The sequence below is a fragment of the Geotrypetes seraphini genome, chromosome 11 (assembly GCF_902459505.1).
Source record: "Geotrypetes seraphini chromosome 11, aGeoSer1.1, whole genome shotgun sequence".
Classification (NCBI taxonomy): Eukaryota; Metazoa; Chordata; class Amphibia; order Gymnophiona; family Dermophiidae; genus Geotrypetes; species Geotrypetes seraphini.
Window position 1 is genome coordinate 25620382 of NC_047094.1, and position 27571 is coordinate 25647952.

Here is a 27571-nt window from a genome sequence, read left to right on the forward strand (position 1 = left end):
TTTGAATAATAATCAGAAACTCGTAAGTATTTTCCCTACTGGCCAGGCAGGCTCATAATCTAACTGGGCCAATGGAGGGTTAAGTGACTTGCCCAGAATCACAGGGAGTAGGCTGGGATCAAACTCACAACCTCAGGGTGCTGACACTAAGCCACTCCTCCCCTCTGACAAGGCTAATTCTGAAACCTCTGTTTAAGTAGCCAATTTATTAATTGCTGGAATCTGTTTGGATTTTAATTGGGATTATTACATTACATTATGGATTTCTATTCCACCATTACCTTGCGGTTCAAGGCGGATTACAAAAGAGTTAAATAAGGTGGAATACAAAAAGATATTTGGATATTTTCCAAGGGAGATGGAAAGAGTAACAGTACATTTCCGGGAAAGATAAAGAGTAGATCAGGTTTTTTCTGGTGGTCGGTGAGGTGGTGGAGTTACGTCTTTTTCAGGGATTTTTTGAAGAGTATAGTCTTTAATTCTTTTCTGAATGTTTTGTAGTCTGATTATTACTAATTATCTTCTTGGTGCTGATGAGTCTAGAACCTGCAACCATCCATCTCCCAATGTTTTTCTAAACTAAAATAACATTCTAGAATTAAAAGAAACTAATGTGGAAAGGGCACATGCAATGAAAAGCATCTTGAAATATAAGCATATTCTGAACCTTGGTCACATTAAGACACTGAACCCTCACTCACTTGATTGATTTGATCCACTCTTCTTTCTCCTCAGGAGTTGGTGCAGATATTCGATATACAACATGGTTCCCTTCTACCACTCTGCCATCAGCTTCAGTCTTACAGGCTTTTATAACCTGCCCTTTATGGCTGGGGTTATAAAGCTCAAAACAGTTCTATAAAGGGAGAAGCAATTACACAGTAAGAAGTTGTAATAGACTGGTTTAATCCACATTCAAAAATGAGCCTTGTCTTGCCAATTTCCCACCAGTTTCACATAATCAATTAAGAGATAGCTAAAGTGGAAGCTAGACCAAGAACTCCAATAATCACTTGTATTATGTACTGCTCCAATAAAAGGATACAATGCTATTGTACAGAAGTGGTTTCTACTCACTGTTCCTTACATTTCAGAGAATATTGTCAGTCCAATAGGAAGATATGATCTCATCTAGAACAATTGCTTTTGCCCACTACTTATGAGGAATTCAGGAAGCGCCTAAAAACACATCTATTCCTGAAATACCTAGACAGCTGACCCCATACATCTTTCTCCTCAATAACGGTTCTCTTGACCTATCAATCACTTGCTTTCACCTCTTTTAAGTTCAATCAATTTGTACCTTTCTTTTATTCTTTTGTAAACCACACAGAACTTCACGGTACTGCGGCATATAAAAACTGTTATTATTATTATTATTATATTTCTATATATCAAACAACCACATTGATTTGTGCAAGAATACAGATATCAAAACCATATAATCAGACTAACTGAAAACAAATGTCCTGAAAACCACAGCTATGATTTAAAATGAGCAGAAGGCTTTTGAGTCCCAATGGATAGTGATGAATGCTTTTTCAACATATATTAAAGTTATGGGTAAGGTTTATCGATGATGTCTTCTTGCTATGGACTGGATCAGAACAGAGTCCAGTGGAATTTAACAACTGGCTGAGTGGCAGGCATCTCAAGATTCAATTTAGCATGATGTGGGATGCGAATTGAGAGAATAGAGTTGTATGACAAGACAGCCTCATGGACAAACTTGGATAACATAGTGGAGGCAAGGAGAAGTGAAACAGTGGTTGAGAATATGAAAGGATCAAGGGCCTGAAGATTTCAAAACCTGTTGGAGATGACAGCGTGGTTGAGGGAGTGAATAATTGTGAAGGTTATCACATGATGGTCAAAAATGGGGAGCAGTGAGGTAGAGAGAGACAGCAGTTGGAGAAAAAGACAAGATCAAAGCAGTGGCCATCCCAGTGAGTGAGGATAGTGAAGCACAGCTGGAGGTTGAATGAGGAGGTTAAGGCAAGAAACTTAAGAGGCATAAGTGTCAAGAGGAATCATCAGTGTGAAGTTAAAATCCCCAAGAATAAGGGAGGGAGATGCTGACTCGAGGAACCTGGAAAGCCAGGAGTCAAATTCAGTGAGAAAAGGGACTTGTTGGGAAGACAATATATTACTGCTATCCGGAGAGGTAGAGGAGTGAATAGGCAGACAGAGTGTACTTCAAATGAGGAAAGGCTGTGTGTTTGAGCTGGGCGAAGAGGTTGGAATCTGGAAGAAGCAGCCCAACACCTCCGCTTTGGTGTATGGGAGAAGTGGTAGCCACCATGGGAGAGGGCAGCAGTTGCAGTGGAGTCCTCAGGATAAATTCATGTCTCAGAGCAAGCAGGTGGAGGGATTGGGAGATACAGAGGTCATGAATGTAGGGCAGTTTATTGGAGGCAGAGCGAGATTCAACAGGGCACATAAGAATGTGTAATAGAGGATTCTTTACTGCTTGGGAGTGGGAGATAAAGAAAGGAAGAGAAAACTACTTACTGGCTTCCTAGGATCTTCAACCTCCCTTATACTAAGGTTCTCCAAGGGAATTATTCCTCTAGGTTCTTTATCCTGCAAAATAAAGACAAACATGCAATATCCACCTCCACTTAGACAGTGTGTAGAGTCAACTTTTTCTTTATAGTATGTTAATACTTACCGTTGTGTATTCAAAGTAATAAAGGCAGTTATCAGTCAAAATGAACCATCTGCGTTTCCAGGTTTTTACTCGTCCTCCTAAAAGCACAAAATCACTATTAAAGGACACTTTGCATCATGAGTTGTTGCTCTGGTACTACAACTTGTTCAAAGAGATTAATGTTTCATTTTTTAAAAATCAAATATAAAGACATGCAGGAAGTTCTCACTAGTTACCTATGGCAAGATATGGTTCAACTTAAAGCATGTGAATCAGCACGTCAGACTTTATAACAGAGGAAAAAGTATACTTATGCATCATAAAAAAGGGTAAATCACATATATTACATATAATATGCAAACCGCTTTGACAGAGAAAGGAAGCATATCAAATCCCAACCCTTTTCTCTTTATATACAGAGCATCAGAATTAGATATGGCTATGACAACCCAGGACTGAACCTGCAACCTTATTATTTAAGAGGAATGGTCATATGACACTCCTGTGTTTTCAATAAACATTTCTAGCCTGCTCATCTTGTATTTTGAGAAATACACAACAAACATGAGAAATAATAATTTAACAAACAGGACAGGCAACATACATGTAATTACATATACGCTAACAGAATTATAACCGGTCATGATCATGCAAATGCTTCCGAACAAAACAGTTTTGATTTGTTTCTGAAAAGACAGCAAATCCTATCCAGTCTCACTTTCAGGAAAAGCAATACACAATCTTGGGCCCAATAAAGAAAATGCCTGATGGCTTATCAAAAATATTTGAGCTTATTACTCGGAATAAGAAGCAGTTGCTGAAGAAAAGTTTACAAGTTTATTTAAAATTTGATTAAATGCCTATCTTAGATTCTAGGAAATTTACAATGATAAAAGTGGGATACAAATTTAAAATAATAGACGTGAACAAACAAGATATGCAGACTTGACATACAGTTAAACAAAACAAAAAGGAAGAAGGGAGAGCTACAATAAAGCAAAGGAAAGAGACATTCAAGGGAGAAACAATAGGAACGAGTGGGAGAACCTTCTTTGCGCCTCTGGATACCTTAAGAAAGCAGAAAAGGAAAAGTCAGTGTTCGAAGGTTCGGAGAAGGGAGACAAAAATGATAAAAAGGATGGGACGAATTCCCTATGAGGAAAGGCTAAAGTGGCTAGGGTTCTTCAGCTTGCATTAGAAATGGCTCAGGGGTGATATGAAATAGGTCTATAAAATAATGAGTGAAGTGTAAAGGGTAGATGTGAATCGCTTATTCACTCTTTCAAAAAAATACAAGGACTAAGGGACATACGATGAAGCTATTAAGCAGTAGATGTAAAACAAACCAGAGAAAATATTTCTTCACACAACGGGTAATTAAACTGTGGGATTTGTTGCTGGAGATGTGGTGAAATCAGTTAGCTTAGCAGGGTTTAAAAAAGGTTTGGATAATTTCCTAAAGGAGAAGTCCATAGGCCATTATTGCAATGGCTTGGAGAAATCCACTGCTTATTTCTGGGATAAGCAGCATAGAATTTGTTTTGCTACTTGGAATCTAGCTAGGTGCTTGGGACCTGGGTTGGCTACTGTTAGAAACAGGATACTGTGTCTGCTTGTTGCAGGTTTCCGGGTTTTGCTGTGTATTGACAGGTAGAAATCGACGTTTTAGCCATCATGCTGTGACTTTCTTCAGGGTATGCTGTGAGGTCTGCATTTGTAAATAGTGGGTTCACTGACCTGATTGGGAACAGGGAAGTCCACTAATCTGAATTTTGGCGGGAAAATCAGTTGGTCAGAAATTTGAATTTTGTTGTGAAAGTCAGTTGGTCTCTTTTTTCATAGAATGGAAAAGTCTCTGGTGGGTTTAGAGATGTCCCAATATGGCAATTCTTATGTTCTTAAAGATCTCAGAAAATGTATACGCTGATATAATCCATCAAAAGAGCCCTTAAACAAGATGCAATCTTCTCTGCCATCCAAGTTTACTGTTCACAACTTTGTCACATTGCTCGACTATTGTTTCTTGCTCCCTTCTGCTTCCACTCATACAGAATCATCTTTCAAAGGGCTTAGGCCATGCAAAGCGCCTGTTTTATCTAAGTGGGCTACTCACACTTGCTCTTAGGAGCCTAGCAGCATAATGCTGTGCTTTGAAATCTGCCGTGGAGGGCTAAAAAGAAGTGCAGCAACCAGGGCCACCCCTACTATTGAGGCAACATTTTTTTGTACAAGGCTCTGCTTTTCTGTTCTTTGACTTATGCAAAGGAGGTTCCACTCCTCTCTGCATTCCCCACGGGACACTCCCCGGAAGCAACATCACTTTATATACTGCCTATGAGTTATGAAAGGCTCCTCCCTCCTCAAGAACCAAGCAATTTTGTTTATTACCAGACAGGTCAATATTTGAAATGATTTCAGAAAAATCTGTATTAATGTTCAACAGCTCATAGTATGGGCCCCAGAGAAGAGAGTTGAAATTCCCTTGTTTTATTGAATTACTATTGAAGCTAATGGACACCAGATATCTTTACTGGTTTAAGTGCTCTCTCTCACACACACACAAAGAATCTGAACTAAAATAATTATACTGTTCTCTTCAAGCCCCAGTTACTAACCTCGGTTTCCTATGTATCACAGTGGTAGCTCATGTTCTGAAATCTCAAGCATCTTAAAGCATGGTGCTCCACTGTTCAAAAGATACTTCTAGGCATCTCATGTTAGTCTGAACTTAATCTTATTACTGCATTATCTTATTAGAGTTCATCTATTTAGAGAAAATTGTATTTCCTCTTCCACAGAACTGAGTCATCTTACAGCAATCTTCTGTTATTCTGACATACAGCTCCCCTTTACTCACACCACTGAAGACAAAGAACAGAAATCAGAACTAGTCTAAAATCAGTGCGAGTTTGTTGTATGGTCAATTGGGTATTTGGCTCTTATTCTTTTCTGATGTGAAACTATACTGTTCAGGTTACAACATCAAACAGTAGACTCTCTGTTAACCGGAATTCAAACAGCCAGAATTCTCAAGCAACCAGGGAAAAAAAAAAAATCAAAGAAATACTGTAATACTTTAAATAAAAATGAAAATAAAATCAATTTCTGGTGGAAATTTAAGTGTAAACTTGGCACGCCACACCGGAGTACACTCATGCTTTGCCTACCACATGTCCAATTGTTTGTCTGGAACAGTTTATGGTAAGGTATAGTATTAGTTAAGCCTATTTTTAATCATGACTCTCAAGCAACCAGAAACTACATTTATCTGGCATCTATCAATTTCCATGGGTGCCAGTTAACTGAGAGTATACTGTAATATCTGTATACAGTGCTCCTCCGTGAATTCGCGGTCCACGATTTGCGGTCCCAGTCATTTGTGGTATTTTCCAACCACGAATGACCAGGCAGAAGAGGGCAGCTGGAGCGCTGGCGAGTAAAGGAAATCACTCGCGGTATGCTCTGACCGCCTCTTCCTGTACTAAAGTCAGGCCTCACCAATCAGGAGCTCCTGATTGGTGAGGCCCGACTTTAGTACAGGAAGAGGCAGTCGGAGCATACCGCGAGCGATTTCCTTCACTCGTCGGCGCTCTGGCTGCCCTCTCCTGCCTATCCGGCTGCCCTGTCCTATCTGCCCTGCTAAAAACTGTATTTGCGTTTTTTTAGCATTCGCAAGGGTTCCTGGAATGGAACCCCTGCGAATATCGTGGGAATACTGTACTCAATTTTACACTGACTGCACAAAGTCTTTAAAATGAAGTTAGTCACATTTGGAATTGTTGATCTCCAAAGAGTCTTCCTTTTCTTTATATAGGAAAGGATAATTGCTATGAGCTGCTAGAGGATTAGGAAGTTATCAGTTTCTCTAAATAACAGAAGCCCTGTAACACCTTTTTCTTGAAAGAGGCTTTTAAAACATTTTTCACAATATTTCATAGTGAATTTGTTTACAATCCATAGCTGGGAAAATGAGACAAAGGGAAGAGAATACATGATGCACTAGGGACAGAAAGGCCAACTAATTGACCCCTCACCCCCAAAAGGCTGCAAATTACCCTGCCAGCTATTCCCTTAATGGGAAAATGAGTCAGTAGTGAGCAATAAGGTAGGGTGGGAGAATGGTCTGCAGCAGCAGGAGGCTAAGACTTCCCCCCCCAAAAAAAAAACAACAAACCACAACCCAAGTATACTTAACACATATCTCTCTCTCTCTCTCTGTCCTTGGTTGTGTAGTTCTCTTGCAAAGACTTTGTCTGCAGCTCACAAAATGCCAACTGAAGGCTACAGGAACCATGAGAACTAAGCCCCACAGAACCTGAGGGAATTGTGCAATGCAGAGCATCAGGGATGTGAAATAGGTCATGGGAGGGGGGAGACAGGCACAAAAAGATGGGGAAAAAGACAGGGCAGGAAGAGAGTGAGAGGAAGGTAGATAAGCTGAGGAAGAACAATCTACAGACTTCAGAGCATACCCTGAAGAAATCCACAGCATGGTGGCTGAAACGTCAGTTTCTACCTGACAAAGTCGCAGCGAGACCCAGAAACCTGCAAAAGCACAATGCCAGCTGCGGAAACCCTGAGAGAACACTTATTAAATGAGAAACCCAGTCAAAGCTCACTTGATGGATCAAATAACCTCCTCCTGCTCCTAAAACGTCTTAGGTTGTATTTCACAAAACAAACAATAGATCATAAGGTAAAAAAAATCCTGCATTCAGATACGACTCATTTGAGCTGCTATACACTACGGCAAGTTCTTTGCTCAGACGACGTATATACATTGATAGTGCACTCTTTTGGAATCTAAACACGGGAGATGTATTTCTATTGAAGGCCTATTTGAATGGAACAGATTACCTGTAACACTGAGGAAGCAAAATCATTTGACAACTTTTAAATGATTATTGAATCAACGTTTACTTTTACAAGCAAATTTGGACTGTAAAAAAAAAAAAAAAATCTTGAATGACAATTCCAGTTTCTTGCAGCTTTTTATTAGTTCTGTTTTCATGTTTTCACTGTGTAGGATTTTTTTATACACAACCTCGGTTACAAGCAGGTTATAAATTGTACTAAAATGAAATGAAAACCCTGTTCTTTAAGCTTGGCACAGATGTGAGCATAATTGTTAGCCTCAATACCCCATAAGTTACAGCATACATTCACCAGATACCTTAGTATCTGACAGCAGTATTTAGTATTACTGCATGAATGATCTTAACAGTCCCTCTGGTATTACAGCAGAGGTTTGGAAATTTAATAAAGACCGCTTCCAAATTAACACAAATGAGGCTCAATATGAAAGCCTTTTTTCCATTTTGTGTCTATGATAAAATACATCTAAGCTCCTAGGTACCAACCTAGACTACAGATTTTGTTGGGCAAGAACCTACCTTTGGTATCCAAATTGTAATTCACTCTTAATATGGATATTTGAATCCTAACCTTGCTGCTTTTAGCTGTAGATGTTATAAGAGCTGCATGAATGGAAATTAGGCAGGACTGAAGCCTTGATGACTGGTGCTACTGCTCACAAAATTTCAAGCTTGTGCCACAGTTCAACTCTTTCTATATCCATATCACTTGAGGATACAGTTGTTTCCTGTTCAGCAAAGATTTGTCATAAATGACATGCAAAGTTATGAAAGAAGACAAAAGAGGCGACCTGTGATGCATTACTCACTTTGTTTATTTACTGCTAAGACCCGACACGTATGTGTTTCGGCCATAAGGCCTGCCTCAGGGGTCTTGTTTCCAATGGATTGCAACTTATCACATGCGTCTCTTATCTTAAAAAAAATAAAATAAATAAATCAACCAATTGATGGTAATTAAGAAATTAAGATCGTTATACTGGCAACAATCTCATGAATCCACTCAAAGTAAAAGAGATATGTTGCACTTCAATGGAAACCAGATCCCTGAGGCAGGCCTTACGGCTTAAACACATACGTGTCGGGTCTTAGTAGTGAATAAACAGATTTAGCATCACAGGTCGCCTCTTTTGTTCTACCTTGAGGAGGTAGAATCTCCTGTATTCGTGCAAAGTTATGAACCATCCCGTGCCAAGGTTAAAACAGTCAATTTTGCAGAAGAATGGAGGCAGCCATTTCTCAGAACCTAGTGCTATTGTTATTTAGAATACATCTTTATTGCTATTAGGCTGTGATAATTTTTTTACTAACACTCATATGACAAAGGGGGATTTGATATACCGTCTTTCTGTGGCAATGGAGGATTAAATGACTTGCCCAGAGTCACAAGGAGATGCAGTGGGAATTAAACCCAGTTCTCCAGGTTCTCTGCTACACTAACCACTAGGCTACTCCCTCCACTCCTAGCAGCTGGGCAAGAGAACTGCCCTCTCACTCCCGATTGGAGCCTCTATTAAGCAATGTTACTTACCATAACAGTTGTTATCCAGGGACAGCAGGCAGCTATTCTCACTAATGGGTGACGTGATCCAATGGAACCCCGATGCGGACGCTTCTTTGAAGAAAACTCGAAGTTTTGAGTTGCCCGCACCGCGCACGCGCGAGTGCCTTCCCGCCCGATGCACCGGGCGTGTCTCCTCAGTTCAGCTAGCTAGCAAAGAAGCCAACCCAGGTGAGGTGGGTGGGACGTGAGAATAGCTGCCTGCTGTCCCTGGATAACAACTGTTACGGTAAGTAACATTGCTTTATCCCAGGACAAGCAGGCAGGTATTCTCACTAATGGGTGACCTCCAAGCTAACCAGAATGGGATGGTGAGAGAGTTGGCAACTTAGGAGAATAAATTTTGCAACACTGTTTGGCCAAACTGTCCATCCCGTCTGGAGAAAGTATCCAGACAATAGTGTGAAGTGAAGGTATGAACCGAGGACCAGGTGGCAGCTTTACAAATCTCCTCAATCGGCGTCGATCTAAGGAAAGCTACAGAAGCTGCCATCGCTCTGACCTTATGGGCTGTGATCTTCCTGTTAAGGGGCAATCCAGCCTGGGCACAGCAAAATGAGATGCAAGCCGCCATCCATTTGGAGATGGTGTGTTTAGAAATAGGACGTCCCAACTTGTTCGGGTCAAAGGAGATGAAGAGTTGGGGAGCAGTTCTGTGAGGCTTGGTGCGTTCTAGGTAGAAGGCTAAAGCACGCTTACAGTCCAGAGTATGCAGGGCAGATTCTCCAGGGTGAGAATATGGCTTTGGAAAGAACACTGGAAGCACGATGGATTGGTTGAGATGAAATTCTGAGACAACTTTAGGAAGGAATTTCGGGTGCGTGTGGAGAACCACCTTGTCATGGTGGAATACTGTAAAAGGTGGGTCCGCAACCAAGGCTTGTAGCTCACTGACTCTTCAGGCAGAGGTGAGGCCAATGAGAAACACCACTTTCCAAGTGAGATACTTCAGGTGAGACTTGTGAAGAGGTTCAAATGGAGGCTTCATAAGTTGTGAAAGAACAACATTGAGGTCCCAAACCACTGGAGGCGGTTTGAGGGGAGGATTGACATGGAAAAGTCCTTTCATGAATCTGGAAACCACAGGATGAGCAGATAGAGGTTTCCCTTGAAGAGGCTGATAGAAAGCAGCGATTGCACTGAGATGGACTCGTATCGAGGAAGACTTGAAGCCAGAATGAGACAGGTGCAAAAGTTAGTCCAAAACTGAAGACAAGGAGGAGTGTTGAGGCTCCTGGCGCTGAGAGACACGCCAAACAGAGAATCTAATCCATTTCTGGTGGTAGCATTGTCTAGTAGCAGGCTTCCATGAAGCTTCCAGGACGTCCCTCACTGGTTGGGAAAACTGTAGAGGGTAACCAAGCTGTCAGGTGTAGAGACTGCAGGTTGGGGTGAAGCAGAGATCCCTGATGCTGTGTAACCAGAGATGGAAAAACTGGCAGAAGGTACAGCTCCCTGCTGCTGAGTTGGAGTAAAATGCTTGAGTACCTGATTGTAAAAAACCACTTAGATAACCTTGATAAGTGGTATATCAAATCCTAATAAACTTGAAACTTGAGTAGAAGTGAGTACCAAGGTTGCCTGGGCCACCGTGGAGCAATCAGGATCATGGTGGCATGGTCTGACTTCAGCTTGACCAGAGTCTTTTGAATGAGAGGAAATGGAGGAAACACATATAGAAAGCGATTCGTCCAGGCCAGGAGCAATGCATCTGCCTCGAGGCGCTGCAGGGTGTAGATCCTGGAGAAGAGAAGTAGTTTGAAGTTGTGGGGGGCTGCAAAGAGGTCTATCTGAGGCGCTCCCCACAGGGAGAAGATGTGATGAAGGGGCGTGGAGTTGAGTCCACTCGTGAGGTTGCAGGAGACGGCTCAAGCTGTCTGCTAAGGCATTGTCCGCCCCCTGAATGTAGACCGCTCTGAGGAAGGTGTTGTTGCGAGTCGCCCAATCCCACACCTTCAGAGCTTCCTGGCAGAGGGAGGCCGATCCCGTGCCTCCCTGCTTGTTCACATAGTACATGGCGACCTGGTTGTCTGTGCGAATGAGGACAACCTGGTCGCGAAGGAGATGATGAAAGGTCTGGAGCGCGTTGAAGATCGCCCTGAGTTCCAGGAGATTGATGTGGCACTGGCGGTTTGTGCTGGTCCAGAAACCCTGGGTGCGGAGGCCGTCTAGATGAGCCCCCCAGGCATAAGTCGACGAGTCGGTCGTGAGGACTTTCTGATGGCAGGGGGTTTGGAACAACAAACCTTTGGAGAGATTGGAGGATAGCATCCACCAGCGAAGAGACTGTTGTAGAGCAGGAATGACCTGGATGTGTTGAGTCAGAGGGTCGGACGTCTGGGACCACTGAGACGCCAAGGTCCACTGAGGGGTTCTGAGGTGAAGTCTGGCAAATGGAATCACATGTACTGTAGAGGCCATGTGGCCTAGCAGGACCATCATCTGTCTTGCCGGGATGGACGGGCGAGAGGACACTGACTGGCAGAGATGTAGCACAGCCTCCATGCGTGGGGGAGGGAGGAATGCTCGGAGCTTGGTAGTATCCAGAATCGCCCCGATGAAGGGGAGAGTCTGGGAAGGTTGTAGATGGGATTTTGGGAAGTTTATCTCGCATCCCAGATGTTGTAACCAAATTGTCTTCTGAGTTGCGAGGGTGACTCCTTGAGACGTGGAATCCTTGATGAGCCAGTCGTCCAGGTAAGGAAACACCTGGAGGCCGTGGTTCCCGAGTGCAGCGGCTACCACTACCAGGCACTTGGTGAAGACTCTGGAGGATGAGGCCAGGCCGAAGGGAAGCACTCGGTATTGCAGATGAAGATTTCCCACCCGGAATCTGAGAAATTGGCGGGAGGCCAATGTGAGTGTAGGCCTCCTTTAGATCCAGAGAGCATAACCAATCGTTCTGCTCAATGAGGGGGTACAGGGATGCCAGGGTCAACATGCAAAACTTTTCTTTGTTGAGCACCCTGAGGTCCAAGATGGGTCGCAGATCGCCCGTCTTCTTTGGAAGAAGGAAGTACCGGGAGTAAAACCCCTTGTTCTGTTGGTCCTGAGGGACCAGCTCGACAGCCCCAAGATGCAGCAAGGCCTGGGCTTCCTGAAGAAGAAAGGCGGTCTGTGTCAAGTTGGAAGGATACTCTCTTGGAGGAACCTGGTGGAACTGAAGGGAGTATCCCTCCTTGACAATGGAGAGGACCCAGAGGTCGGTGGTGATAGTCGTCCATCGATGGAAAAAATGATGGATGCGACCTCCGATAGGTGGAATCACAGAAAATGGCAGAACAACAGAGGTTATGCCCTCTTTGAGACAGTCAAAAGGGCTGAGGAGCCTTAGGGACAGCAGATGGTTGAGGTTTTTGCTGATGTTTCTGCGGGTGCTGCCTCTTCACAGGCTGTCGGATGGGGGAGCCTGTTTCGGGGGGTAACGCCACTGGTAGATCAACGGTGGGCGTGATTGATGAGGAGGATGAGGATGAGGATTGATGAGGTCCTCGACCTGGCAACTGAGCTTCAACGCTGGGAAATGTAAGGTTATGCACCTCGGTAACGGTAATCCATGCAGAAACTACACCTTGAATGGGGAAACTTTAACTAGTACTTCGGCGGAACGAGACCTAGGAGTAATCATCAGTGCAGACATGAAAACTGCCAATCAAGTGGAGAGGGCTTCATCTAAAGCAAGGCAAATGTTGGGATGTATCAGTAGAAGCTTTGTCAGCAAGAAGCCTGAAGTCATAATGCCATTGTACAGAACCATGGTGAGACCTCATCTGGAATACTGTGTACAATTCTGGAGACCTCATTACCGTAAAGATGTGCTCAGAATCGAGTCGGTTCAACGGATGGCCACCAGGAGGATCTTGGGTCTCAAAGGTCTCTCATATGAGGAGAGACTAAACAAACTACAGCTTTACACTCTAGAGGAACGTAGGGAGAGGGGAGACATGATTGAGACATTTAAATACATCACAGGACGTATCGAGGTGGAAGATGATATCTTCATTCTCAGGGGACCCTCTGCCACCAGAGGGCATCCGCTCAAACTCAGGGGCGGGAAATTTCGTGGCGACATAAGGAAGTACTTCTTCACAGAAAGGGTGGTTGACCGTTGGAATGAGCTTCCAGCGCAGGTGATTGAGGCCAACAGCGTGTTGGACTTCAAGAATAAATGGGATACATATGTGGGATCCCTACGAGGGTCAGAGGAGGAAAGAGGGGATCCCTACGAGGGTCAGAGGAGGAAAGAGGGGATCCCTAAGAGAGTCAATCTGACTAAATAGTCACTGGGTATAGACTTAAGAGGAAGGGACAGTACGGTGGGCAGACTTGATGGGCTATAGCCCTTTTCTGCCGTCATCTTCTATGTTTCTATGTTTCTATGAGCAGGCCTGGGCTTCAGACGCAGGATGGACTGGAAGGACTTCTCATGGTCCGAGAGCTTCTTGGTTACCGCCTCGATGGGCTCATCAAAGAGGTCGAAGCCGGTGCATGGAACATTGGCAAGCCTGTCCTGGAGGTTGGGGGTCCATGTCGATGGTCCACAGCCATTCCAGCCGGCGCATAGCGACCGAACATGCTGCGGCCCGAGCCGCAAGCTCGAAGGCATCGTAGGAGGATTGCATAAGCTGTACCTGGAGTTGGGATAACGAGGCCAATGCCTCCTGGTACTCGAACTGAGCCCTAGGATCCACGTAGGGCATAAACTCCTGGAGTACGGACAAAAGAAATTCCAGATATGTTGTGAAGTGGAAGTTGTAATTCAGAACTCTCGAGGCCATCATGGAGTTCTGGTAAACTCTCCTGTCGAACCAGTCCATGGTCTTTCCCTCTCTACCAGGTGGGACAGAGGCGTAGACCTGGGGGGGATGGGACCGCTTCAGTGAGGACTCCACCAAAAGGGATTGGTGGGAGAGCTGCGAGCCGTCAAACCCCTTACGGTGGACAGTGCAGTTTCTGGTGTCCAATTTACTCGGCACTGCGGGGATCGAATAAGGTGTCTTGAGGCATCGTGTGAAGGTCTGGTCCAGCAGCTTGTGTAAGGGAAGCTTGAGGGACTCCGCAGGTGGTTGAGGGAGGCGCATAGTCTCGAGGTATTCTTTTGAGAATTTGGACCCCGTATCCAGGGGGATGTCCATGTCATCAGCCATCTGTCGCAGGAACGAGGAGAAGGACAATTGGTTGGCTGTTGCAGGGCCTCGGGACGGGCTCGATAAGGTTGAGGCCTCCAGATCCATTGGGGACAGGGATCTAGAAGGTGAGAAAGATCCCATCGTGTCCTCGAGTTCTGGCATCGGTGGAGGAGTAGTAGTCGGTGGCAAATACTCCAGGTATGCTTGTTTCCAATGAGGCGAGGCCTGCCTGGACGAGTGCCTCAAGGAGTGCCTCGATCGGTGATGCGGACTGTGTCGAGAGGTCTTCGCTGAGGCCCCCAGGTAGCGGATGGGGCTGGAAGCGGTCGATCGAAGCAGGGGTGGTTGCCGTAGAGGCTCGAACCCCGTCGAGGTGATCGGTTCCAATGGAGGCACTCGCAAGGACTCTGCTCCTTGCATCGAGTGAATCGGCTCCAATGGAGGCACTCGCAAAGACTCTGCTCCTTGCATCGAGTGCATCGGTTCCAATGGAGGCATGGGCAAAGACTCTGCTCCTTGCGATGCATGCATTGTTGCCAGACCAGACACTTGCAAAGACTCTGCTCCCTGTTGAGAGTGTGTTCCCCACTGAGGCACTGGAGGTGGTAGGCTGTGGAGTAGCAGATGGTGTCAAATGCGAAGGTCCCTTCGTGGTCGACAGCTCCGTCGAGGACTCCATGAACAGCGATTCCCACAGAACGCAAAGGCGCTTGAAAGCACGTGCGGTGAGTGTGGAGCAAGGCCGGCACAATTTCGGGAGATGTTCAGGCCCGAGACACCGAAGACAGCGTCGATGAGGGTCCGTTAGCGAAATCACGCGCTGGCACTTGGCACATTTTTTAAAACCAGTGAGAGGCCGGGACATAGGCCGAAAAAGCTCCGCCGCAAGATCAAAGCCGAGGGGCTGCGGCCACATGGCCTGCCCGGTCGAACGGAACAAAGAAATTTTTTTTTTTGTAAAACAATAAAACACGACGAAAATCAGCGTTAAGATCAATTAAAACCAAAACCGCGGACTTAGAAGGCACAAGTGAAGAAAACTTTGCGCAGAGAGTCGAAGACGGACTTCTTGGCTCCGCGGAAAAGTAAGAACTGAGGAGACACGCCCAGTGCATCGGGCGGGAAGGCATTTGCGCATGTGTGATGCGGGCAACTCGAAACTTCGAGTTTTCTTCAAAGAAGCGTCCGCATTGGATCCATTGGATCACGTCACCCATTAGTGAGAATACCTGCCTGCTTGTCCTGGGATAAAGAATAGTACAAGAAAACTAATGTAAAGCAAGCAACAAGGAATATTTCAAAAGAAAAATCACTATCCAGATCCATGAGATATCTCTCTGCAGACTGTTGGCATCTTTTCCAGTACAGGTTTCAAAATGTACACTTGAATTTTGTTCCGCAACAACCAAACAATAAAAGGCTGATGGAGCTTACATAATGTACTGCCCATGATATACAAAAACAATTCCTTAGGACTCCGCAGAACTCGCAGGTCATTTCAATATTTCAGGTTTCTGTAAACACAAGAGCTTAATTTGAACTGGAAGTGAATGATAATTTAGCATGATTCCCCATTTAAAAAATTCTGTGATGGGGCCCATCAAGCCTGGGCAACTGTCAATCACAGACTGTCTCCTGATTCCAGCATCTGGGAGTCAACTTTCCATTTCCTCCTGAAACAGGAACATATCAGCACTTCAACATCCCCTCTTCTGCAGCCACAACAGTCGTCTGTTCATAAAGCTGTTTCAGTTCAACCACTCTGCTGATACACATTGAAGGGCGGTAAAGCAATAAACTAAAACAAATATCACAAATGTGGCATTTTAAAGATAATTTTCAAAAAGGAATATCTACAGTAATGCAGCATTTTATACATGCAGAGATGGCCTCTTCTAAAAGGCTTGAGTGCAATTTGCACTTATGTATTTTTATATGCCATACTCTCATATGACCATAAAAACAAACAGAAAATTTAGGAATGCCTCAGAGCAGATACAGTATAAATGTGTGTGTGTACTTCCTGTGGGGTAATTTCAAAAGGGGAACTATATAGAAACTGATGTAACTTATGTGTATCTGCCACACAAACAGGCAGCTTCATTCTGTTATACAATTACCCCCTTAGTTTGAGAAAACATCATCCCAAAAAGCAACATTCTTCCCATCTGATTTCTTGCTTAATAAATTTATGCTCACCTTGAAGACATTTTTAATAACTTTTTTTTTTTTTTTTAGTATCAGTACATACACAATTGTAATGCTTGGGCAATGAAGGGACCCTTATCATACTCAATTTAGTTTCTTTTGTAGTTATGCCATAAGAATAGTTAAGATGCTATAAAAGTTGGGCTTTGGCTGCACCTTAATTTATCATAGGCAGCTTAGTTACTCCCATGGTATATGAGACAACATAGCTCGAAAGCTACACCATGCATAGTGCCTGGGAGCATCAGGCCACAAAGTCACAGTCCGATGCTCCCAGGTGCTTCTTAAAGGGGTCTGTGGGTGATATTCTGAGCCACCACAACACCCCCCTCAATTCACAGATACTACTCTGACAAAGACTCCTCTCTCTGTAAGCCACCCTAAGTCAAGCTCCATCCCGAAGCCCCCTCCCCAATCAGTCTCTTTTCCAGGAATCAGTTTTTAACGAAAGCTGTGTTATTTTATTTACATAGTAATGAGCTGTTTAGTATGCATTTGCATACTCTGCAATGCAGCAGCTCATTTTAATCTATCACAAGAACCTAATGCACCTTAATAAAGTACTTCCCACAGAGCAATGTGAAACAATATTTAATAAATGCTTTCTAATAGCATATGATCTTGTATTGGATAGTTAAATTCCTCAGACTCCCAGTGCCTCAGAACCTGCTTTATTAAACCCAATTACTGCTTTATATAGTGGAGGGGTAGGGAACTCCGGTCCTCGAAAGCCGTATTCCAGTCGGGTTTTCAGGATTTCCCCAATGAATATGCATTGAAAGCAGTGCATGCAAACAGATCTCAGGCATATTAATTGGGGAAATCCTGAAAACCCAACTGGAATACAGCTCTCGAGGACCGGAGTTCCCTACCCCTGATATAGTGAAAATAAGCAAGCCTCATATCAAAATGCTAAAATCTTTAAAATGTGTCAAATGAGTCTCCCTCCCCCCCATTTTTGATTCCTATCTACTTTCCCGATATTCCACCGATATATAGCTCACTTTGGGTGTGCCACTGGGCCTGCCAATGGGGAGGCAACATTTCATTATGGCTGTAATCACTGCTTTTGCATCAATTCCTGATCCTTTTGATTTGAGGTGCAGGAATCAAAGTGAGATTTTCTTCATGGTATACAGAATGCTGAAGCTTTTCACTTATGGAATTTAACTCTCAATTATGTACATGCCTACCAAGAACGCTAGGCTTTAACAAACTAATATTAGAAAACTCAAGCACAAAAATATTACAATAGACAACAAAAGAAGTTGACAATTGACAAGATCAAGTAACCTAATAATTCTTATTAAAACAAAACAAACTAGAAAAACACATTTTAAATCACAAGTACACACAAGAAGATAAAGATGGGACATCTGTAGTCTCACAAACCCATCACCATCTTTAGCTTGTTATTATTCTGGTCCTATATAAAGCTATCACATCCCACAGTATGCGGCAGTTTCTCATTTTTGCAAAAGCATCCCAAAATCTTGTGACTACAGCTTTAGAGAAAGAAATCAAAATGACAGAACAGCACCACAATAAAACTGGAAGAGAAAGAAAAAGAAAACTGACCAACTGAACAAGATGGAGGCTGGAAATCATTAGGTACATACCTCCTAATGCAGAATAAGCAGAGACAGCCAGTCACAGAACAGAAAGGTGATAGGTCATAGGCCATAAGGAAAACAAGAAGGTACATTTAAACCACTTATTAAAAATCATAGCCAAAAACCAAACCAATCAAAACTCAAATAATATGAAAAATAAAAGACATACAGAAAATTTTACCATTTGGAGATACACATTGCTGCTTGTGCAGAAAACTGAGCTTAACCTAATTTACAGCTTTCTATAATGGACTTCATGTAGGTGTTACTATTAGTTCATTATGACCAACACCACATAAATAAAAAAATAAAATAAAATAAAGACTTCTAACTTTATTGCTTATCTCTCAAACTTAAGTTTTCTTTAATCTGGAAGATGTTAAATTCAAGTTTCTGTTAAGAATCATTCAGATTTCAAATTCTGGTATACAAGCACAATTATAACAGATTGTAGTAATAAATTATTGCTTCAAAAAAGTTATGCATGCTCCTAGATGAGATTGCGTCAATAGAGTACATTATCTCACCTCTAGAAGCTCGGTAGGAAGCAATTCCTCAGGGTACAAAATTTACAGAATGAATAGGTAAAGTACCCTTGATCCTTATTGCTTCATTATTTTCATTCCTTTTAGTAGAAATAGTAGCACTATGCCCCTAAAATGCAGACACTTGCATGCCTTCATTTTAATGGATGTGTGCCACCAGGATCTTTTGTACACAGCTGCTTAGTTGTATTAAAACAAAATATAGTACACAACATTTAAAGAAAGGTATGCCATTTTAAAGTCCTGTGCCCTGCTCCCAAGTAGCTCCCAGAAAAGCTGCTGTTCACAGATGAAAAGCAAAAGGTGCAGAATAATGGTCACCATGCAAAGTCAAATACCCTACTGACCTAGTTTCAAAAGCCAGCCTTCTCTGTCAGGATTAAAGAACGTATGTGTTAAGTCATTCCCATCATCTTCTGGAATTTTAAATGGTTCATTTTTAATACTTTCATATAAATTCTGTAAGACAAAAAGAATGATCTTCAGTGGTCTAGTACAGAGACAATGAAATATCTAAATATATACAGGGGGCCAAGTTTGGAACTTCTTGCCTAGGTGTAAAATGCAGGGGTTACCCTGTAATTTCCAAATGGGAAAGCATGCTCGTGTTTTCCAATTGAAAACTACCATGGGTGAAAAAGTATCTATAAATGCACACATAGGTAAAATTTAAATGAAACATGAAAGTAATATTATAAACATTTTCCAGGTGTTTTATAAGCCTAGCATAGTTCTTATAAAATTGCACAGGAGAAAAGCACCCATGACTGTTTAAATTATTCCCACTGTAAGTAAATCACCCAGTAAGAAACCCAGTGGTTTCCAAACTTTTTTGGATCAAGGCACCCTTAGTGTCAATAATTTTTCATAAAACCCTAACCCCCCTCGTCTACTAAACTGTGCAAGCGGTTTTAGCACAGGGAGCCGCACTGAATGGCCTGCACTGCTCCCACCGTTCATGAGCGTCAGGAGCAGCGTGGCTCCCCGTGCTAAAACCGCTAGCGCAGTTTATAGAAGAGGCCCTAAGTCATTTGTGCACTACTAAGAATTTTAGGTTTCTACTATATAAAAGCACATAGGTGCCTAAGTTGTCTTTATAAAGAAGGTACATTATTGAAAATTTTTTGTTGCACTGTTATAAAAATTACCCCCTTGCCTGCAGTGTGCATAAATTTGAAAACACAAAAGCCCGGATTCTGTACCTGACGCCACTGTAGGCGGCCGCCTTAAAAGCAGCTGCCGATTGCATGTCAAATCATGTGACGGTACTGGATACAGAATTGCACTTCTAGCAAAGGTAAGCACCAGAAATGTAGGCCAGTTTTCCAGGCCTACATTTCCAGCACCTACCTTTGATGTGAACTGTGCCTCTGTAGGCGCTTTACGCCACTTAATGCCACTTTGGGCATTAGCCAGCCTAAAGCACCTATGTAGGCATGATTCTGGTACAGATTTTTTTTAGGCACTAGCAGGTGCCTTGAAACTCAGTTAAAAACATTGTTTAAACTGCTTTTTTTTCTGAGCCTGGGCGCCTACTAGCGTCTAAAAAAAAATTGGTGCCAGTTAGAGAATCTGGGCCATATTGTTTTCCTTTCACGCCCAAAACATACCTCAGAGAATGCCTCCCTTAAATACTTTTAAACACTGTGAAACAATAAGCATACTGTTAGTGGCTTACCAGGAAATGAAGGAGAGGATTTTATGACAATTTATCCAAGGAAATGGCTTTGGAAGCTGTTCTCAAACTGCCTCATACACAGGCATAAAAACATTCAGCATACTTGCTAGAGAAGCAGCAATATTGTGAGACTTTGCTGGCAGTCAAATAAAAACTTAAAGATTTTCCCATTTTCTTGTTTATTTCATTTCAAGACAGGCAATATTGCTTAAAACTGTTTACAGTTTTCTTCTCCCATGTCCCTCTCACTGTTCTGAATTGAGATGCTGCTGTGGTGGTCCATATAAGACCTCTGGTCAGGCATCAGAATGGTATATGAAAAGCATGACTATAGCACAAACTGATGCCCAGTGCATGGAGGAAAAAAAATGTTTCTTAAACATAAGAACAATGCCAAAAAAGGTCAAACATACTTGGCAAAAAAGAAATGAGATCTACGAATAAGTTGATATTTTAAAGACTCACTACTACTATTAATTTAGCTTCTGGTAATAAAATAAAGATCCTCTACATTAATATTATAGAAGTATCACACTATTGTAACAAGCCGTCTTGAAAACCAAGCATAATAGTAAATAAGAACCACAAATAAATGCCCATCTAGTCTCTCCAATTTACTTCGTCTCAATGCCAGACCCCCCATCCCCCCCCCTCACACACACACACACAATCTCTAGTTTTCCTTTCTTCACAACTAAGAGCTAGATTCACTAAAGTCCACAAATCGCTCCGATTCGTGTCCTATCCATTTCCAAGTTATTCTGGCCGATCGATTCAGTAAAGTTTGTCCATGCAAATGATCAAATTGTAAAAATGCCCCCATTCGCACACACATCTCGCTGTAACATTGACGATGCGTGTGCGCATTGTATCCTTGTTGGTTTTGAAGCACATAACGCATGCACTAGCTCTTTAGGACTTCCCTGCGTAGAAATGGGGCGGGGTTTAATAGCGGACATCATTGGCGGGCTCCGAATGCGCCTACCGCAAAGCATTGATGTCATAAAAATAAGAACTGTAGTTTTTACCAACCTCTCCTTGGCATACTCATATTCCACAAGAAGCAGATAGCGTAGCCGAAGAACGCCATCCATTTCTCTCAGGAAAATAAAAACTATTAAGTAGCTAGAAGGCACAATAGTTAACAGCAGTTGAATGCGTTGGGATCACGTGCTGTTATATACAGCCTAAGAATCCCAGGAGGCTGTGCGGCTCTTTCTGCCATGAAGCACGAAGCAACCAAAGGCGACCCTGTGACATCAGATGCACGTGACAATCTAGCTGGAAGGAAGGGGGAGAGGGATAGCTGGCCCTTAAAAGTTATTTTTTATTTTTTTTTAAATTTGGCATTGATATATGAAATATACAATGTGCAAGGAGAGCATGGGGTTAATCCGTGATTTTCTCGCCATGTGCATTACAAATCCAAGATTCACTCCCGTGCTCACTATGTGCATTCAAAAAAAATATTAAAAAATATTTCTAACGCTTATGTACATGAAAGTTTAGATATATTTAAAGTTTAGATATATTTTGGATTTTTTGCGGGGTAGATATATATTTTTAATAGGGGCTCTTAACATACACGCGGCAGTTGCTAGGCAGGAATAGTCAGCGAGGATGTAAAGCGACTGGGTCCTCAGCAGTCGAAACTTTTTGGATCGGAAAGGCCAGTCGGTTTGGACGAAATGGTTTCATGAATCGATGCCTTAAGAAATTTACATGCCTTTTTACTCATTTGCATGTGCAGATGGATCAGGTGTGGATGGGGTCTGGAGGAAGGTTAGTGAATCGAGCCGTAGTCGGAAAGTGAACGCAAACCGATCGGTACACGATCGGTTTGCTTAGTGAATCTAGCCCTAAGTTTCCTCTGTGCTTTTCTCTTAGGCCTTCTTGAATTCTGTTGTTTATATCTCCACCACATCCCCTGGGAGGCTATTTCAAGCATCCAATACCATCACTTTTTTAGATCTAATATCACACCCTCTTGACATCTAATAAATTCATAGTTCATTAGTGTGTCCTTTGCGTCAGGTCCATTTCACAATTTACCCTTAGCAGTTCCTCCGGAAGGTCTCCACCATCATTAATGCCACGATTCATCGATATAAACCTCTCCACTGTTGGTTTATCTCTCACATTGGGATTGTGCAAACTGGTATTGAGCATAATGATTGCAAATGACAGAACATAGCATGTGTCTTAAAAAAATAAAAAGAAAGAGAATTGAAAACAATGGTGTAAAAAAATGTTCAAATAGGAGAAAAAGCTGCCAAATAAGTTATTGCCTAAAAAAACAAGAAGGTCTCTTGTGACTTTATTGCTGCAAATTATACCTTTAGAAAATAAATTAGGTTAAAATGTGTTATGCTGAAATGACCATTAGTAAGAGAGATTTATCAGACTGGAATTGTACTATTTAAAAACCTTTATTTGCAAAGAAGCAGAAATTCAAAATCCACCAATGTGGATTTTAAGTAGTAGCAGAGGTAACCCAAGGTAGGGCTTCCTTAGTACATACCTGATTGGTGATAGATGTCTTGTACATTCCATCTCACTACAGCTAAATAGCAAGCTCTTTGGGTTAGAGATCTGATATTTGCCCTAGTCTACTGTCTGTGCTCTTTGAACACACAATCTATTTTGTCTACTTATGCAGCCCTGTACAGAGTCACAAAGGAAACAGTCTCTTCTCAAAAGAGCTTACAATCTAAACAATCAAGACAAACAGGATGCCATGTTAGGGGTTACAGTTAGAGGGGATGGTTAAACTGCTGGCTAGGTTGGTGAGCAGAGGGCAGGGGGAGGAGGGTTACGAGTTGAAGGCTGTCTCAAAAAGGTGGGTTTTCAGTTTACTTTTGAACAAGGGAAGGGGTGTGGCAGACAGACTCAGGTAGTTTTTTCCAGGCATACGGGGTGGTGAGATGAAAGGAACAAAGTGTGGAATTGGAAGTAGAAGAGAAGGGTACAGATAAAAGCAATCTGTCTGAGGAACGGAGTTCTCGAGGAAGTGTATAAGGAGAGACAAGAGAGGAGAGATACTGAGGGGCCACAGAATATAGGGCACTGTGACTTCAGATAGCACCCTATAAATAAGTAATGACCAGTCAGCAAGATAAGAGGAACAGAGAAATATCAGCTTGGTACTTGACTATACCAAAGTTTACTGTTTTATTTTATGTTTAATAAATAGAAACTTAAAACATCAATGAATTAAGATGCAACATATGAGCTGAAGAACATAATCTTATAAACAGAACATTTATTGACGAAAGCAGAAATGGTATCTAAAGATAGTGGGATCTTGGAACTGTGCCTCTATCTGTCATGGTTTTAGAGATCTTTAAGTGGCCCAAATAAGTTAACTGCCCTTCAATTCACCTCATTTTCAGCATAGGATATTTATGACTTACAGTGAGAAACAGTTGTCTGGTCGCTGTACCTGCAGTTTGCTGTTATAGTAATATTGCTTAGAGAGAAATTGCACTATTGAACTTGTGGAAGTGCTGCTTTGTGAGGGATGGAGCCTGTCAGCAAGCAGTTGTGTTTCACAGAAGTACCTCCATGTGTTCTCTATCTTGCTGATGTCAAAACCACAGCTACTTATGGTTCTGTGTGCAGTATAACAAACCTATCTAACTGGCTAAGGCTTCACAGTTTTTAACATACATAATCTTAAAATAAATATATGAGTCAGAAAGAGACTGAGAAATGTTGGAGGGATGCAAGCATGTCAGTAGCTCACAGTTTTGGTTTTCACCTTATATAGCATTTGTTCCAAATGTATTGGTATTAGTCACTGTTGGATTTTCCATAGAAATCCTGCCTTCAGTAAATAGACAAAGACTTGCAGGTTTCATTTCCCTTTACTAAACCATTAACTAATCTAAAAACCCATACAATTAATTTCTAACCAAGACTAACCTGTAGACTGGAAAACTCCAGGGTTACAAAGACAGTAGCGTGAGGCAAAAGCTTCCATCATTCGGTCAATTTTCTGAGCCTCACCCGGAAGCCTGAAACTCCATAAGAACTGTCTGAAGAGACAAATGGCAGGAGTAATTACATTTTTTGTAGTATTTTACTGTGAAAACTTTAAAAACATTTTTTAGCTGTAGTGAAATGACTTACAAATAAAGTATGCATCATTGAACAATAAAATATCCTCTATTCCTGATCCCTCCCACTTCACCTAAATAAATCTCCTTTCCCTCCCCTTCCTACCCTGATCTCTTTCTATATCAACAACCACCTCTTCCAGAAGGCCTTGGATCTTATGGCCCTCTAGAATTCTAAATCTTGAACCCTTTCCCTCCTGTTATTCTCCTACCAAAAATACAGCACAACCATACAAGTCAAGTCCAAACCACACCGCATCATAAAGAATTTAGAATTAAACTTCTCCCAAGTGGGGTCAAGGATTGCATATAAAGATTCCACATCTTCAAGAAGTGCCTCTAACACTTGGGGGAGCCACAGGCTTCCTGTCCCTTGAGAAATTCATTTTTATACTGCCAACATCAACACTGCTAGGTCAAATCAGTATGGTTTTAATTGCTTTAATTTACCCAAAGCATTAACAATGACATCAGAGAAATAGTTCTAACAAAACCTCTTCACTTGTTTTACCATTCAATAAGTTGAATGCATTCTGATTAAAGCTGTTGGAAAGAAGTTAAATCAACTGAAGCTCTGTTTTATACAGAATGTGCTTACCTTAATGCTTGAACAAGGTTCAAGTCAGCAAATTCATGGAGCTCAACAAAAGCCTGAAGAACTTTAATATTAAATTCATCTCTATGAAAAAAAATAGACTCAGTTACAGAAAGTCCATTATACCAAAAGTAAACCTATCATAAACTGATACAAAACCAAACATAAGATATGAGACACTGGTCAGCAATTATTAAGCTTCAGCCATTTTAAAGTTATATAGGGGCAATTCCATTAATTTGTACCTCAATTTAGGCACCTTAATACATAAGAACATAAGAAGTTGCCTCCGCTGAGTCAGACCAGAGGTCCATCCTGCCCAGTGGTCCGCTCCCGCGGCGGCCCATCAGGCCTAATTGCCTGAACAGTGTCCATGACTAATTTTGTAACTGCCTCTAATCCTCTAATTCTATCCCTATAACTTACCTCTACTCCTATCTGTACCCCTCAATCCCTTTGTCCTCCAGGTACCTGTCCAGACCCTCTTTGAAGCCCTGTAGTGAGCTTCTGCTTATCACATCCTCCAGTAGCGCGTTCCATGTATCCACCACCCTCTGAGTGAAAAAGAACTTCCTGGCGTTTGTTCTAAACCTTTCTCCTTTCAATTTCTCCGAGTGCCCCCTTGTGCTTGTGGTTCCCCGTAATTTGAAAAATCTGTCCCTGTCCACTCTTTCTATGCCCTTCATGATCTTGAAGGTTTCTATCATGCACTTAGACCCTGATTCTATAAGAGACACCTAAAGTTAGATGCCTAGCCAATCTAGGTACCTAACTTAATTGAAAGGCTTAAATAGCACCTATAATTGGCACTTAACACCGCATAACTGCTGTTAATTGGACTTAATTGAAAGTTAGGTGTCTAATTCAAAAAAACACAATTCTAATATAAAAAGTAGGTGCCTAGTCCAAAGCATGTGATCAAAAGTGGGTATGGTTAGGGGTAAGCTATAGGTGTGTTTTTGAGTTAGCTGCCTGTTTTTGACTTAGGCACAGGCCTTTAGGCCAAGAAAACCCTGGCATAATATGGTACGCCTAACATTTATAGAATTGCACTTAACGCCATATATAGAATTGGGCATGGGAATGCAGAAAACAAAAGTAAATAAGATTGGAGGTGTGGTAGATTGATTTTCAAAGGATTGTGTTCAAGAAGAGCTTGCTAAACTAAAGGTGGATAAAGCAATGGAGCCAGATGGAGTACATCTGAGGGTACTGAGGGAACTTAGGGAAATTCTGGAGGCAGTGGAGTAGTGAGGGGGGAGATCTGCCCCGGGGACCATGTTGGTGGGAGTGCCGGCACCCCTCCTTCTCTCCGCATCCCCTGCCTCTTCCTATTCCTGTTGTTTGCAGTGGTCAACAACATGCTCTTCATGACCCCATTGGCTCTCCCTCTGATGTCAGTTCTGGGTGCCGGAAGTAAAGTCAGAGGGAGAGCTGATGGGGTCGTGAGAAGCATGTTATTGACCGCCGCAAGCAACAACTTAATCTAGAGGTACAGGGGAAGTGAAGGGAGGGGGGGTGCACACAGCTGACTTATTCAATGCTTCTCTTGAGTCAGGAGTGGTACTGGAGGATTGGAGAAGGTCCAATGTAGTCCCTTCTCCACAAAAGTGGAAATACAGCAGATGAAGTCCCTCTCCACAAAAGTGAAAATAGGGAACTATAGACCGGTAAGTTTACCTTCTGCAGTAAGTAAATTAATAGAATGCTTTTAAAACAAAGAAGAGTGATGTTTCTAGAATCCAGTGGATTATAGGACCTGAGGAAACATGGATTCACTAGAGACAGGAACTGATTGAGTAGAAGGCAACAGAGGGTAGTGGTCAATGGGCATTGCTCTGAGGAAAGGGATATTACCAGTGGTGTGCCTCGAAGTTCGGTTTTTAGATCTGCTCCTTTGAACATTTTTGTAAGCGATATTGCTGAAAGGCTGACTGGTAAAATTTGCCTCTTTGCAGATACCAAAGCCTGCAATACAGTAGACACCCTTGATGGTGTGGAAAACATGAGGAAGGACCTAGTGAGGTTTGAGGAATGGTCTGAAATTTGGAAGGATCTGCAGCAGCAGCAATTCTTTTTCAGGGACATTGAATTGACTCTAGAAATCTGAAAATAAGAAACCCCATTTTGAAGTTTGATAGGCTCTAAGGCAGTGGTCTCAAACTCGCAGCCCGGGAGCCACATACGGCCCGCCAGGTACTATTTTGAGGCCCTTGGTATGTTTATCATAATCACAAAAGTAAAATAAAACAGTTTCTTGATCATATGTCTCTTTAGCTATAAATGACAATATTATTATTAAGACTTAGCCAAAAGGAAAGATTTATAAACTATTAAGAGTTTTACCTCATGCAAAACTGTCATTTCTTTAATAAGACATTAACTATTTTTTTCTGAGGTCCTCCAAGTTCCTACAAATCCCAAAATGTGGCTCTGCAAAGGGTTTGAGTTGGAGACCACTGCTCTAAGGCATTCAAGTCTATCCTAATATTCCACTGCCCCCCCCTATACTTGCCTTTCTGGTTTCTAACTGTCCACAGCTGTTTAACTCACAGGAAACAGACTCAAATCATTAATACCACTGTTCATACATTCTGCCC

At 42.3% G+C, this 27571-nt stretch overlaps 1 protein-coding gene across 2 annotated transcripts in view; it reads right to left on the reverse strand.

Moving 5' to 3' along the window:
- The window catches only part of CYTH3 (cytohesin 3), a 111083-nt gene that overhangs the window by 6084 nt on the left and 77428 nt on the right, over positions 1 to 27571 (reverse strand). For both annotated transcript variants that reach the window (XM_033963716.1, XM_033963717.1), the window contains exons 6-12: positions 24975 to 25055; positions 24183 to 24295; positions 22311 to 22459; positions 18928 to 19039; positions 2672 to 2748; positions 2512 to 2583; positions 702 to 856 (exon numbers count right to left, since the gene is read on the reverse strand). In XM_033963716.1, coding sequence (XP_033819607.1) covers positions 702 to 856; positions 2512 to 2583; positions 2672 to 2748; positions 18928 to 19039; positions 22311 to 22459; positions 24183 to 24295; positions 24975 to 25055 — 759 coding nt within the window. The remainder of the gene's footprint in view (positions 1 to 701; positions 857 to 2511; positions 2584 to 2671; positions 2749 to 18927; positions 19040 to 22310; positions 22460 to 24182; positions 24296 to 24974; positions 25056 to 27571) is intronic.